Source organism: Sinohyriopsis cumingii, chromosome 3, assembly GCF_028554795.1.
Source record: "Sinohyriopsis cumingii isolate HCF-2022 chromosome 3, ASM2855479v2, whole genome shotgun sequence".
NCBI lineage: Eukaryota > Metazoa > Mollusca > Bivalvia > Unionida > Unionidae > Sinohyriopsis > Sinohyriopsis cumingii.
This window is the reverse complement of record NC_142963.1, coordinates 2,106,024-2,123,147: the sequence shown is the minus strand read 5'-3', so window position 1 is coordinate 2,123,147 and position 17,124 is coordinate 2,106,024. Positions and strand designations below refer to the sequence as shown.

Here is a 17,124-nt window from a genome sequence, read left to right as displayed (position 1 = left end):
GTAAATCAATGAATGAAATGACTAAGTTCTGCACATTGTTTTGTATTCTCGATAGCTTCTGTTTTTAAAATCGGTCGGGGGTACAAACAAACGGAATGGTATGAAAATATATAGTTGTTTTGGTTTTCATGAATTTATTTCTCTGTAAGTGTATAGTATGTAAACCAAATATCGTAGTTTTATAGTTTTCACACATACATCACGTGCCATGTCTCACTACGAGGAAAAGAAAATTTAAGTATTGGTTTAAATCAATTATATCATAGCTGACCAGTATACCTGGAAATACACTAGCTGAAATAACCAGAACAGTCTGTTCTATTTTTATAATTTACCTTATCTGGTCTTTATTATGTAAATGCAATCATGAAGTATTGTGTGCTTACCTGCATAATCCATTTCTCCCGGACAACCGCAGCAGGTGTTATAGACATTTGCTTTTCTTTGGTAAGGTAATATTACTTTTTCTGTGATACTTTTATCTTCAAATTTAGTTTGCTTATAATTTTTCTTTGAATTTTGATTTGCGGCTAACTTAATTTTACGTTATTTGTTAGTTACTACTTCACATTCAGATTGTTTTACCGATATGGTCTTTCTTCAGCTTCCTAGTATTAAACATTGCAGGTCGTAAAGTAACAATGTGATCAGCATATATCCGATCATCATGTGGAAAATAATGCATCATGGGAAAATCTGTCGTTTTAAATTTGTATAAGATTTTATTCATTAATAGACTCAGGTATACACGCGTACAAGTTGCAAAATTTTAAGCGTTTGCAAAGTGAATGCAAAAAGGAAAAAAAAAACAATAAAAATGAATCACTATGATGTTCGCATATTGCTTATACGTTCTGCAGATGCTTCCGATATGGGTTTTTATATTAGCTCTTCTGGCCGTCTATTCCTGTGTTTTTCACGAGCCAGGCAGCACGTGCTTGTTGCCAGTCTGGAGGCCATATTTCTTATCCATCTTTGATCAGACTTAGAATGTAAATTCATATCTCCAGAATATTTATAAAATGCAAGAGGGAGACACGATTATATTAGCGTTTCAATGACACAGGTAATTCATACTACCAAAAGAGTTTTAATTGTTGTGCCTAGTCATGCAATTTTTGATAGAAATATAGGAGGTAATTTAGATGGTCAAAAAATGGAAGCACTTTTCATTTATCCATTACAGCTTGAAATAAATAACGACCGATACATTAGTAAATGTTTGGGCGATTTACGTGTTGATGAAAAAATAACGCAGGCTGACATACTTCATTTTAGATACTGATCTATTTCTACAGAATTCATACAACCAAAAATGCCAAGTAGACAGTGAAGTACTGTACAATTATAAAACTGTAAAATTCGTCTAAAATAAAAACAAACTGCACATCTGATGAGGTGGAGTACTATACCATTATAAATCTGTATAATCCGTCTAAAATCAAAACAAACTGCACATCTATGAGGTGGAGTACTGTACGATTATAACTGTATAATCCGTCTAAAATATAACAAGCTGCACATCTGATGAGGTGGAGTACTGTACCATTATAAATCTGATGAGGACACGCACATAACCAGCTGAGTAATTAATGGCACAATCTATTTTTGTAATTTCTAGCATCACAAATATGTTCGGCAATTTATAAAATATTCCGTCTTTAGAACCAATTGTGTAACTAGGAACTCTACAGAGGCAAAACTTTCATAATATAAAAACAGAAATCTAATCTTTTTTCAGCAAGATGGGGAATTCGTTGTCGGTAAACAATACAACTTATCTGTCTGGAATGCCGTGGCCGCATGATGGAGCACAACGCTGGAGTACTTTTGAACTCTATCCCTCGTGGAGCGGAAAAAGACACGATGTGTACGAGGGGCTTTCGTATGCTAACGACGACAAATATACGGAAACTAGACGTAAAATAGTGGTGAAAACCAAATCACACTTACACAATGACTGGACAGCTTATATAGATTGTCATAAAGAGACAACTACTCTTGCAACTCGTTTCAACAAATCTGCAGCTCATTTATCCGGCGTCAAATTAAAATTTGCTGACGCAGTAATCTCACAAATGTGTGACGTGTCAGACATTATGAAAATTACAAATTTTTTAAGACTGTCCACGAGGAATCTCCACGAACACGAGAACGTTCTAGTGGAGGAATATCTAAATGGAGATTTTGTTCACTTCTCCTCCGAATGGGGTGAAGCCTTGTGCTCGAATTGCGAGTTGTTGGAAGCATTTACTCATTTCACACTTCACAAAACCCACGGACAACTTGTTGTTTGCAATTTAAAGGGTATTTTCGTTAATGGATGTTACAGATTGACAAATCCAACGATACATTCTTCTATAGGACAGTTTGGATCCAAAGATTATGGGACAGCCGGTATTTCTGAGGTTTATCATAACCACTGCTGTAATTTTATTTGCAGTGGATTAGGATTACCGTGTAAGAACAACAAAGAAAAAGATTAGCATATCAATAATGATTGTAATGGATTATGATTATCTAGGAAGAACAAAGAAGAAAAAGATTAGCATATCAATATTAATTGTAATGGGGTATATGTATATAGAATGATATCCTTCACGATGTGCAACTAGTCACCATTTCCTATAGATTCATTGAAGTACTGCTATATGATGCAAGTATAGCGTGTGTCTAGGGACACTCATACTCTTCGAATTGAGTAGTAGGGATGTGCGTTTGGATTGTAATCAAAAGCACTTACTGGATAGTACATGTGGTGTTTTGAATAGTAATCAAAAAGCATATGCGGGATTTTAAGGTGTGTGTTTGCATGGTAATCAAAAAGCGGGCGCTGGATAGTACAGGCGTGATGTGATGTGATTTGGATTTTTAACGTAGCTTTAAAAAAATTTCAGTCATATCGCTACGATGTCTGCAATGTAGCAGTTTATTGCGATATCTAGCACTCGGGCACCATGCCGCAGACATGTAGCATGATGTCCCACCCAATCACATTATTCTGACACCAGGCAGTCCAGTCCTAACACTAACCTCTTAATGCTGAGCGCAAAGCGAGGTAACGGTTAGTACCATTTTTGTAAGTCTTTGGTATGACTCTGTCGGGGATCGGATACACGACCTCCCGCATCCGTGGCGGCGCTCTAACCAGTAGGCCACCGGAGCGGTTAGTACAGGCGTTGTGCTAAATAGTAATCAAAAAGCATTTGCTTGATTGAATAACTCTTGAGCCGCACTCATCAATTTAAAAGAAGAACACAACTAAATTTTCAGGCATGATTTATTGAATGTTGCACTTATATGTTCATACTCAGGTGTTAATACTGCCGCGTTCTTACTACAAATGAAAAACGCACATACAGACAATTCTAAAAGAAGAAAGCTATGATTTATGTTTAAATAACATAAATTATTAAAGTATTGATATAAGGGATTATATGAAAACCGTTAGCTTAGATCATTATAAACAATATCGTTATCGTGTTGAGAAAATTCGAAAACAATATAAAGATTTATAAACAGGAGTCCAGCTGAAAGAATATTTAGTGAATATCTTGAAATTCAAGCCGTAAAACCATAAATTACCGGTTGAAACTTGTAGATGGGATAAAATTTCATACTGAAAAAAAAATGTACCAAATGTCAGGGACTCCGGAAGGTTCAGTTACCTTTGCAGATCATTCACACATCTGTCCGTCAGTGATTCTTTCCAGTGCCGTCCCAGGTTTTTCCTTCGCCAAATATACTGGCCGCCAGGTATAGCCTATGATGTGTTCCAAAACGGCGTTAAACCCCACAAAACCAAACCAAACGTCAGCATACTGGTTTCCATGACGAACAACATTACATCTGTGGGTCTGAATTGTTTAGGGACGCTAGACTGAATTTGATTCGGGAATATTACATGTGTCCCAATATTTTGAATATAAACTTTTAATTACAAATACAAGATATGAAATAACAATGAAGAACTTAAGCATTATTGTTGGTAAAATTATGAGAAAATTAGAAAATGAATATAGTTCTCGATGGCTACAACTGCTGATTTCATATTTGATTTGTATATAGTAGCTGAAATATGTCTAAATGATTTTTATTTTAATTATTTATATTAGTTTTGTACAGACATTTGAAAGTGAAGTTTACTTTGTATATATTTCTTGGACTTGTTATGTTCTAATAATCCACGTCTTCTCTCTCATTTTCTTTTTCTTTTATCGCTCTTAATTATAATATATATAGAAACAGAAATAATTTTTACTGGCATGTTATATACACATGTGTGTGTGTGTGTGTGTGTGTGTGTGGTCTGAGAAAATTTTGTTTCAATAAAGTTTATTTTTGTTCTATCATTTTGGTGGAATCATGCGTGTCATCGTTTTGTTGAGTTACATTAGAGTCGACATCTATTGTACAAATCATACTCGTCACGTCACTTCGTGGTGTAACGCATGTTGCACAAACCATGCACGTGATGTCACTTCGTGTAGTAACGCCTGTTGCACAAACCATACGCGTGATGTCGCTTGGTGGTTGCACAAACCATACATTTTTTAGTGTTATAGTTACTCTTGTACTATCTATGATATACTTGGTTAAAAAATGTAGTTGGGCTGATTGAAAGAATCAGACGATGAGGAACTACAACATCAACATTCCATGGCCCGTCGTGTGCTCGGTGTGTTTTACTTTTAATTTGGGTAATTTCTTACAGATGATGACATTTTATATGGAAAGAGTATCAGGCAATACAGGGATGCTTTCGTTTTGTGTTGAATTTCGTACTTTCACAAGGTTTATTTCCCTTTGTTAATTATTATGTTTTGTGTTCGCAACTTTCGTGATTCCTCAAATTTGAAATATGGACAATTACATCCCGAAAGCTTTATCTGTTTACACTGGTTTTGCACTGTGTCTCTAAAGCTCTAGTAGTTGACACTGGCTTCAAACATTTTGGATAATGTCACTAATAAATAACAAGTCGGGGCTATAAGTTACACGTTTTGATCAAGGTAATAAAAAAACACCTTTTTTTCTCTCCAGGAAACGAGATAACAGTATAAACACAATCGTTAACAACATTAGACGGCAAAGATACACAAAAAGGATCATAAGGCGAATCTAGGACGATGATAAATTTAGTACTGCAACATAAAATGTATGATTCAAGATAAGACAGTCATCAGGAGCTGGGGACAATAAAAATATCAAGGAAAAATAAACAGTATGGCAGGGCGCGCTTTGTGTTTGCCTAATAAATTAACCGCCTGTGTATTTCCAAGTAGTGCAAAAACTTAAGAGTTTTAAAAAAATTCTAGCTGAATACTGCATTGTCAGACAGTGGTTTTGACTTAAGTTTGAAACATATGTTTACTACAATAAAGTGATTTCATACATAAAAGTATCAATTTTTAGCTAAATGCCACGAACTTTTCGTGATATTTGTCATCAAATATGAACAAAAAAAAAATCAACTTTAATGGCATGAGTACTTGAACAAGCATACACGTTCGTCATTATTAGTTGATGCGTGGTTGATTCTGAGAAAGCAGATAATGATTCATAAATATATTCGGACACAGACGTAGCTGCTAAAATAGTTAAATTAACTAAATTCACGGACGTAAAATATGTAAATGACAATGAATACAAAAATGCCGGACAATTATGCACCTGGGCAAAGATCTTAAGGTAAAATCCGGGTACACTGAGTATGCTCTTCGCCGTGGTATCAAGGCCGACTTGGATAAAGTATACGGATGTAATTACCTGTCATATCCTACAATTCTGAGGCAGTTTCATCGTTTTAAAGATGGTCTCGAACCCATGGAAAATTACCCATGTTCTGGAAAGCAAGTTGTCTGCACTTGGTGAGCAGGAAGTGACTGATCTGAAAGGAGCCATTGATGAAGATGTCGGATATTAACTCGTCAGCTGTTTGTAATATAGCGTAAAATCAATGGAAGCTCAAAAAGGTTTGTGCAAGATGGGTCCCGCATTTCAGGACGGTGATAAAAAAAATAGACTCGGGTTGAAATCACCAAATAGCTACTCGCCACATATGAAAGGAGTGACCAGAAACGTTAGAATGAAATTGTACAGGTGATCAAACATGGATTTGCTTGTATGAACCAGACTAGCGAGAAAACAAAAATAAAGTCTGGATCGGTGAAAACAAGCAGTCAAAAAATCATTCGAAGTAGTTGGACTTTCAAGAGAGTTTTATACGCTTTTTATTTTGATGCAAAAGGTCCGGTCGCCGAGGTACCTGTACCTTTCTCTGTTAATGTCACTGGAATTTCTATGCCTTCAAGTTGTTTCTAAATGTTGTGGAACACTACTGAACCACCCGTCTGAGGACAGGTAACCATCTACTCCATGACAACGAACCGGTTCATAAATCTGCTATCGTGACAGACTTCCTGAATGAGCAGATATTCTGACCTTGCCACATCGTCCACACTTGCCTGATTTAGCTCCAGGTGATGTTTGGCTGAATCACGTTATAACCGATTCTCTAAGGGGCAGTGCAGTTTTCCACTGAATAACAACATACCCAAACGTGAATACAAATTGGCATTTAATATCTGCATACTCAGGCTGATAAAGCGTGTAGAGGTGTATGGGGAATACTTTGAAGGGATATACTGATATAACGTTCACTAGCAAAGAACTTTGTTGTAAAGGGCACTTTCAGATTCTTATTATAAATAAACCTAGTTATATTGACTTTGAAATATTAGCAAATTTGAAGCACAAAACTAAATACAGAGTGAGAGATTTTTAATAATAGTCTGGATTTATAAAATGATTATCAGGAAGGTGTGAAAAGTCACGCTAAATATGTTTATGTAATGCTCTCAAATGTATCCATGAGTCGGATTGTTTTCGTTTGGTGTTTTCCTGCAAATAAACACAAGGTGGTTATTTAATGCCGAGGGAGATGAAACAAAGTACTTGCCAATATACACATCACGGTAGTAGACCCGGGCTGATCTAATGGTAAACTTCGACTCCACACCCTTTCGGCTTTGAATTGGGCAAGCTGACAATTGAGTTGGAATGGAAAAGAAGTATTGATACCACTTATGTTGAATATTGGTGAACTGAATATATATGTGGAATCACCTAAAACAAAAGAACGTCAATCTTTCAAACGATCGATGTGAATGCCAAAGCAAACACAGGACAAGTAATAAGGCGAATGATTGATTATAAATTATCGATTTTTAATGTACGTACACCTGTTTGTAACAGAGTACAACAGCAGGCTTAAACATTAGAAATACCTCTTGTACCGAAATATTCCGAAATATATTTTGTTTTCTTTTCTAGTCGATTATACCACAAGAATGAAAACCTTCGTGTTATCGTGCATGTTATGATTAATACATTTGTCTCATTTAAAGTAATCTGACAGATAATCGATATTGTTAAAAGAATTTTTTTCTGCATGCAAAAGCAGTTTTAGTGTAAATTTTAATTGTCTAAGTTACCTGTGAAGTCAGATTTTTAAATGATGACTACAACTGAAAATGACATTCAATTACCTAAATAAAATAACTCCGCTCTCGTGTGGTCATGGTTTGTAATTAACAGTTTTAGTTGAAGTATTTTATTTCTTTTTAAAAAAAAAACTTGAACGATATAACTTTTAGAACGTGTTGAAATGAACTATCGTATGAATATCGTATTCCTTGGCAAGAAACGATTTGTATGACCTTGTAAAGATACAATGAGAGGTTTCCGTATGAAATCTCACTAACAACACCGTCTCTACTCTTACATTCAAGACCGCTGTATTTGAACAGTTTACATAATCCAAATCTAGAGCTACATTCAACTATCAAATTTATGCTAACATGCAGGGACAAGAACAGAAGGGGTTGTGTTTGCAAGTCAATAAAAATCTTTAACTCAAAAGTAAATCTAGGATGTTAAGTATTTTTATATTTAAAACTGCGTTGATGTAACATCTACTTGGCCGGGATCTGAGGCTCATTATAAAATTGGTCAAATATATATACATGACAAGGTTTAAAATTTAGTGTTGTGGTTTAATTGAAACAGAAATAGATACGTAATGATTGTTTTAGAAGAGTTGTAAGATAGGGATACAATAAGTTCATGACGTCTAATTATAACTATTTTCATTATCGAAGCGTTCAGAGGAAATTCATAGTACGATTTCTTACAATCGATTTTTCCACACGATCAAAAAACAATTTCAAGTAGACGTTCCAAAATATGTGATTTAAATGGTATTTTACTTCCTAATATATAACAATGTTGATCGGTATCTAATTAAATTTATTAAAGGTTATTTCAAAGAAATTTCTATTCAAAAGATAGGAGTAAAAATTGGGAAGCCTGTCCGTACGTCTATCTTTCCCTAACCCGCAGTGTGCAAATAAACTAAACTTGGGAGACGGGTTGCCAATGTGGGATATGATTAAAACCTTTGACCCTCTCACACCTGTCTTTGGAAATGGGATTACGGTACAATATACAAAATTAACATTGTCGCTACATTGTTAATATTTCTGAACAAACTATAAACATGCAGCCATGCCAGAATCTTGTTTACAACCTAGTGTCACAGTCTGTAACGATTGGAATTGGATGAGGGGTCACAGTCTGAGAGGGTTGGAGTTGGGGCGGGTGGGTGATACGTAACAAAAGGGTTGGCTTTTGTCATGGCAAATAATGAATATAGCGAAACTTGTTAGCTATGGAATGCAAACTAAAAACAATTTAATTTTGCTATATATTCCTACTTTAAGTGATTGAAAAAGACTTTCGTCTTTGTGATGCATGTACGAACTTTACTTCTGTACAGTACCGTATTTAAAAATGTACGATACCTCACCTTTCAGTTTTCGATGTGTAAAGCATATTTAAGGTTAATCTCCTCTGGATTAGGCAAGTTCTCTGGTTTTGCCCAACCAACTTGGCGGCCTATTCTATTAGACGCAGATAATTTACCTTAGTATCAAATATTACTTTTGCCTACGTTTTTGCGACTTCGAACTTTTTGCAACAATAAGCGATCAATAAAGTGATGTTTCCTGTAAACCGATATTCCATTTTAGTGTCGGCAATCTGTTGTGGCCGATTATATTTTTCCTTTTGTTTTTCTGAAACCAAACTGATTCCAAACATACTTTTTTTTCCTTTCCCAGGAAAACGTGCAATTTTTCTTCAGCCATGACGATAGAACAACTGCGATTGCGAACAGTTTAGCTTATTTATAAAAAAATGTCGTTGTATATTCCTACCTGTCAGGTCATTGACATGACACAATATATTACACATATTTGATTTAAGCACTTTACTTTAGAAATGTCATTGACTTATTGTACCAAGCGGATGCTTGTCTATTGCACAGTGTAGTTGTTCGAAAGCAAAGGGATAAATATAAATTCTGAGGCATTTCGAAATTTTATATCTGACACGTGACACGCTGAAGCCCCACTTTTCGGCCAGGAAATCGATTAAGTTCGAAGGATTAATGTGTTTTGTAAAAGTTTGTTCTCATATATATATGTGTGTGTGTGTGTGTGTGTGTGTGTGTGTGTGTGTATTCCAAATAGATGTGTTGAAAACAGTAATAGTCATTTATATCTACTTTGTTTCCTTTTCAGTTAGTTTTTGTGAGTAAAATGTGTATCATTTTGAGAGTGACTATCGTCATTAGGGACAGCAGTTTTTGTATTGCTGTTTCTATCAATACATGCATATAATTATCTTTCCGACAAAATGTAGTTGTAAATATATTTTAATTAAGGAAATGTATTATCCACGTAGTATAAATATAATCAACTTTTGCTGCTCTTTTCAACACCATAACTCTAATGAACATAATGTATCCTTATATATTCTAAACTGTCATTCAAAATTACCATTTGTTTGTAAAATAGACATTGAAACAGACATAAATTTTTTTTATCTCATCTTATCTTAACTTTGTTACCGATTAACACATCAAAATCAGAAAAGATTAATAAAATCACTCATGTTTAACACAAAAAAAACAAAACAAAAAAAAAACAAAAAAAAAAAAACAAAACAACATTGATACATTGTTTTTAAACTTACGGAATATATATGCAACATTTCTAGATTCTACATGCGTAGTATCACATCAACTAAGCAGAGTGTAATTTTATGCGCTAAACAAGAAAGAGTCAGTTTCCAAAATACATCCCTCGCTATTGATATGTTAAAACATGAATCACATATAAGGATACTTCATTGACATTATTTAATTGGGGGTGGGGTAGGGATGGTGGGGTGGCTGGCAGTTGCCTTGGAATTTTCATTTCAAAATATTCCTGGTATATCTGTGATGAAAGTAACAAAGAGCAATTTGTGTATTATAGTGTTTAGAAAGATCATCAAATTTGTTGTTGTTGTTGTTGTTGTAGCGTTTAACGCCATGTTTCAGCACGCGATAGGCTATACATGGCGGCCATTATTAATGGTGGAGGAAGAACCCGGGAAATCCCCAGAAAGAACCACCGACCCTCGAGAAGCTACTAGCAAGCTTTCTCACATATCCACCGTCAAATTTGATTGTATGATTGATAAAGTCTGCAAGCTTAAACACCATTGTAACTAAATATTGGAATGCACATCTATATTCAGATGAACAAATTTAACGCCTGGTACATGGTTTTCAGTAAGAAAAATAATAAGAACAATAACACGGAAAAGAACACTGAACGCCATTACGCCGGTTCGCCTTGTCCGAATGGCTATTTTTAGAAACTGCTATCATTGCGTTGACGTTTCACAGAGGTAAAAAGTGCAAGAGCCATTAGCTATGTTAGCAGAGGCGGTTTTAGAGTTGTGCGGGTCCGGTATATCACTATAGAAATTCTGTGAAATATTCATAGAAAAATAAGTTGGTTTTCAAAATCAAAATTATTTTTAAATAATCTGCTTTAATTATAAAAAAACAAAAATACAAAGTCCATAATTTCAGAAACCCCCTAGCTTGCGGACATTTTGCGATAGCACCTTTCGCACCTCGCTAAAGCCGCTTCTGAAGGTAGTCCTAGAGTTATGGAAGAGCTCATTTTTTATACAGGCTAAACAATTATGGGAGCCGTCGCGTGCGATAGGTAAACAAACAGGGTCTACTCATTAGACATATTATATCATAAATACACATTACAGTTTTATCGTTGTTGTTGTTGCTGGGTTTAACGCCATTTTCAGCACACGATAGGCTATACATGGCGGCCAGTATTATATGGTGGAGGAAGAACCAGGGAAAATCCCAGAAAGAACCACCGACCCACGAGAAGCTACTGGCAAGCTTTCTCACATAACCAGACTCGAACCCAGACAGACAGAGATGAGAAGGCACTGATCCGTAACGGAGCGCGCTTTAGACCACTCGGTCACTCGGGGCTCCCATTATAGTTTTATCCACGGCCAATGAACGTGGGGTAATTGGTTTCTCGCTGCATTTTTGGATTAACGGAATTCAATAATTTGAAATAACACGGCTAAAAATAAACCACCCTATGGTAACGCTATACATGAAAATGAAACACGAGTACGTTTTCCTTCTTACATACTGCATTGACATTAAATATTTTCGTTTATATTTAATGCATTGACCTCAAATACCACTTTTCCGTGATACAACTGAGTCACTATGCCCAATCGTACCATTTGACAGGAAACACATACATTTTTTGGCTTGCTGAATGCGCTTTACCTTAAATATAATTTTAAAAAATTCCCAGATGAAAAGTATTGATCGATAAGTAGTTTTACAATGTTGGCCAGGTACTAAACTGTGTCAAGAAAAGATGACGTCTCCTCTGCTATGATGAATAACAGGTTAAAATATTTTTTTTCAATACGCGCATCTCTCATTGTGACATCACTACGCACGACATTCAATCCAAGTTATACTGGATAGCACCTTTAGGTTGACAAAAAATGTCTACGTACTTTAACATTGACTTTAGCCGTATGCAGTCGTATGCATTTGACAGGGTATGTTACTTTAACATTGAATTTAGCCGTATGCATCTTCAACATTAACTTTAGCCGAATGCATTTGACAGGATATGTTACTTTAACAATGACTTTAGCCGTATGCATTTGACAGGATATGTTACTTTAGCATTGACTTTAGCCATATGCATTTGACAAGGTATGTTACTTTAACATTGACTTTAGCCGTATGCATTTGACAGGATATGTTACTTTAGCATTGACTTTAGCCATATGCATTTGACAGGGTATGTTACTTTAACAATGACTTTAGCCGTATGCATCTGACAAGGTATGTTACTTTAACATTGACATTAGCCGTATGCATTTGACAAGGTATGTTACTTTAACATTGACTTTAGCCGTATGCATTTGACAAGGTATGTTACTTTAACATTGACTTTAGCCGTATGCATTTGACAGGATATGTTACTTTAACATTGACTTTAACCGTATGCATTTGACAGGATATATTAGTAACAACCAGTATGCTGATCCAAATAAAATGCATTATCGCCATTTACAAGTATGTGTAATCAAATTCTAATAAATTACACACATTGCAGAATTCGTCAGTACTAAGCGCCCACATGATCTCTATGACTCATTATCGTATGGACACATTCGAATCTTAAACCAATTTAGGAAATGTAAACTACTGCATGCACGATGAATTATAAAGCTTTGCTGAATGCGTTTCCAAGTAACAAGATTTTATTTTTATCGATAAATCGTTGGATGGTAGATGTTATCTAAATATAATCAGACTGGAAAATAAACATCAGAAACACTTTCACTGCTATCAGAACCTATTAAAAAATACATGTTTATGTAAGTGAGAAGTTTAATGATGATTACTCAACATTATTTAAAAACTTACAGTCCTTGTGAAAGAGCTGGGTTTCCTAAAAAAAGGCGAACGTTTGTTCAAACCCTTTTATTGCATGACCAATCCCCATTAAATCTAGAGAAATCATAATCTCTCGGATGAAAGACGCAATCTGTTATTAATTCTGGAACTAAACACTTGACTTGGTCCAGTCTGTACCAGTGCATTGATCTGGTACTTTACCCTAAGCGTGAATCAAGTGCCTCATCTTTTTGTCTAGAACCTCGTTTTCAATGGACAGACTGTATAGAATGTACAGTACACGTTCTATGTCTGTAACTTGTGAGAAAGTACATCATAGTGGAAATAGATAGATCTGATTTTAAAGTAAAAGTTCTGTTTTTCTTCGTGATCGACTTCAAACTCAGGCGTTAAATTCATTCAGTGTTGGACTCCTCAATTTGCGGTGCGAGTTTTAGCGGTGGAATGCAATGGGCTGCCAATTGGAAATTGTTATAACTTCAATACACCTGAGATATAGAACTGAATTTTAGAAGGCAAAGAGAAAATTAAAATTTTCTACAACTTTGATATACATAGCCAAGTTCTTTTTAAAACCTTATACTAGATTTTATTTTAACTAGAATTTTACCAACAAATTTTCACACAAATAGAATTTACTTGAAAAAATATAGTATCATATTTCGGTTTGCACATTGTTCCTCTGAAAACTGAGACACTAACTTTACTGGATCACTAGGTCAGTGCAGTATATTATTAAGTCATGTCGGTTTTTTTTTTTGTTTTGGTTTTTTTTTTTTGATTTTTAAATTTGCTTATAATAGAGTTACTTACTTTTAAATATATGTACAGTGTTGGTCCTATGAACATGCTGGAAGCAATGTCTTTCTAAACACCCCTTGCCACAAACTTTGCATTTGCTAATAAACTTGGAACCGAGAACTGTGACATTTTTTGCTTTCTACATTTCTGTGTAGATATAAGACAATAAATAGTCGTAGTTTATCCCACAGCAATGTTGTGATGGAGGTGGCATAAAAAAGACATCGAATAGCATGCAGTGCAAACAGTAGAAAACATCTTTCAACTACATGTTTTGACGATGTTTCTTCAAGACTAAATTTTGCACATTTATTTTGCTACTTCTTTAGCCAAACGTACATCACGTACATCAGATAAACAAGAAATCGAGTTTGTATTAGAAGTGTAATAGTAATTAAGACACTTTAGTCATACAAACATATCCCTCTTTCCCTACTTCTTCGCTGTTTCCGTAAAGATCTATGTGTGTGTGTGTGTGTGTGTGTGTTTGCGTGTGTGTGTGTGTGTGTGTGTGTGTAAAAAAGTAGTTAAATATAATTTAAAAAATTAGCATATTCAATGGAAACATTAGCCTTAAACCTTATGTCGTTTCTCGCAGAGTGTACGACTTTCTCAATAGGTGACAACGGATATCAAATAGAGAAAGGTCGTAGCAACTTAAGGAAGAAGCAGCTTATATATATATATATATATATATATATATATATATATATATATATATATATATATATATATATATATATATATAGTGTATGAAGAGAGGGTCAGATATATAAACCAGATATGTAAATAGATCTCATCTAAATCCGATATATTTGCTCAATGGGAAATGAAAGTAGTTTCAGGCTGATATTTCCTCAGCGGCGACATCACTTGTATCGCCACTGTAGCGAGATAAACATTTTCACAAATACATTTCAATATCCCATTATCAAATATATAATAAAAGGACAATAGCCATCGCATGTTTGCTTTATCGGTGTAACAAAATGGTTTTAAAAATAGTAAATTTCATACTATTATTACAGTTGTTAAGTTGTGGACTTCGTGTTCATGTTACTTGTAATAGTCCGTTACAATTCCCAGCATTGACAATACGATTTGATAAATTTATACATTTTACTTCCGACCTACAAAAGTCAGATCAGGATAGATTCTTTCTCTTCTGTTTCCATAATTCAATCATTTCATCGACAAACTTGATATTATGTTTAATTGAAACGAAACTGTCAGAATTTGATGTAATTTGTTTTGAAAATCTAAACACATCCTAAAGTAGGAATGACATGACCAAACACTCACGACTAAACACATCCAAAAGTCGGAATGATATGACAAAACACTCACGAATAAACACGTCCTAAAGTAGGAATGATATGACAAAACACTCACGACTAAACACATCCAAAAGTAGGAATGATATGACAAAACACTCACGACTAAACACATCCAAAAGTAGGAATGATATGACAAAACACTCACGACTAAACACGTCCTAAAGAAGGAATGATATGAAAAAACACTCACGATATTTCACATCCAAAAGTAGGAACGATATGAAAAAACACTCACGACTAAACACATCCAAAAGTAGGAATGATATAACAAAACACTCACGACTAAACACGTCCTAAAGTAGGAATGATATGACAAAACACTCACGAAGTTTCACATCCAAAAGTAGCAACGATATGAAAAAACACTCACGACTAAACATATCCAAAAGTAGGAATGATATGACAAAACACTCACGACTTAACACATCCAAAAGTAGGAATGATATGACAAAACAATAACGACTAAACACATATAAAAGTAGGAATGATATGACAAAACACTCACGACTAAACACGTCCTAAAGTAGGAATGATATAAAAAAACACTCACGACTGAACACGTCCTAAAGTAGGAATGATATAACAAAACACTCACGACTAAACACATATGAAAGTAGGAATGATATGACAAAACACTCACGATTTAACACATCCACAAGTAGGAATGATATGACAAAACACTCACGACGAAACACGTCCTAAAGTAGGAATGATATAAAAAAAACACTCACGACTAAACACGTCCTAAAGGAGGAATGATATAACAAAACACTCACGAGTAAACACATATGAAAGTAGGAATGATATGACAAAACACTCACGACTTAACACATCCAAAAGTAGGAATGATATAACAAAACACTCACGACTAAACACGTCCTAAAGTAGAAATGATATGACAAAACACTCACGACTTAACACATCCAAAAGTAGGAATGATATGACAAAACACTCACGAATTAACACATCCAAAAGTAGGAATGATATAACAAAACACTCACGAATTAACACATCCAAGAGTAGGAATGATATGACAAAACACCCTCGACTGAACACATCCAAAAGTAGGAATGATATAACAAAAACACTCACGACTAAACACATATAAAAGTACGAATGATATAACAAAGCACTCACGACAAAACACATCCAAGAGTGGGAATGATATAACAAAACACTCACGAATACACACATCCAACAGTAGGAACGATATGACAAAACACTCACGACTTAACACATCCAAAATTAGGAATGATATAACAAAACACTCACGACAAAACACGTCCTCAAGTAGAAATGATATAACAAAACACTCACGACTAAACACATCCAAAGGTAGGAATGATATAACAAAACACTCACGACTAAACACGTCCAAAAGTAGGAATGATATGACAAAACACTCACGACTAAACACATCCAAAAGTAGGAATGATATCACAAAGCAATCACGACTAAACACATCCTAAAGTAGGAATGATATAACAAAACACTCACGAATAAACACATCCAAAAGTAGGAATGATATGACAAAACACTCACGACTAACCACGTCCAAAAGTAGGAATGATATGACAAAACACTCCCGACTACACACATCCAAAAGTAGGAATGATATGACAAAACACTCACGACTAAACACATCCTAAAGTTGGAATGATATAACAAAACACTCACGACTAAACACATCCAAAAGTAGGAATGATATGACAAAACACTCACGACAAAACACATCCAAAAGTAGGAATGATATGACAAAACACTCACGACTAAACACATCCAAAAGTAGGAATGATATAACAAAACACTCACGACTAAACACATATAAAAGTAGGAATGATATAACAAAAACACTCACGACTAAGCACATCCAAAAGTAGGAATTATATGACAAAACACTCACGACTTAACACATCCAAAAGTAGGAATGACATAACAAAACACTCACGACTAAACACGTCCTAAAGTAGGAATGATATAACAAAACACTCACGACTAAACACATATGAAAGTAGGAATGATATGACAAAACACTCACGACTTAACACATCCAAAAGTAGGAATGATATGACAAAACACTCACGACTTAACACATCCAAA

The 17,124-nt window shown here is 34.8% G+C and overlaps 1 protein-coding gene across 2 annotated transcripts; it reads left to right on the top strand.

Moving 5' to 3' along the window:
• Window positions 1-311: 311 nt before the first annotated feature.
• Window positions 312-4,347, top strand: LOC149802343 (alpha-protein kinase vwkA-like). Of its 2 annotated transcripts, none has more exons than XM_089951271.1 (2): window positions 312-447; window positions 1,742-4,347. In XM_089951271.1, the coding sequence occupies exon 2, from the start codon at window positions 1,746-1,748 to the stop codon at window positions 2,484-2,486; it is 741 nt and encodes a 246-aa protein (XP_089807397.1). In that variant the 5' UTR covers window positions 312-447; window positions 1,742-1,745; the 3' UTR covers window positions 2,487-4,347. The 2 variants fall into 2 exon arrangements, with proteins under 2 accessions (XP_089807397.1, XP_089807398.1); XM_089951272.1 differs by having other exon boundaries at window positions 375-452.
• The last annotated feature ends 12,777 nt before the right edge of the window (window positions 4,348-17,124 follow it).

Excerpts from the sequence above, each read along its gene's own strand:
- LOC149802343 (XM_089951271.1), top strand. The coding sequence starts at position 1,746 with ATGGGGAATTCGTTGTCGGTAAACAATACAACTTATCTGTCTGGAATG.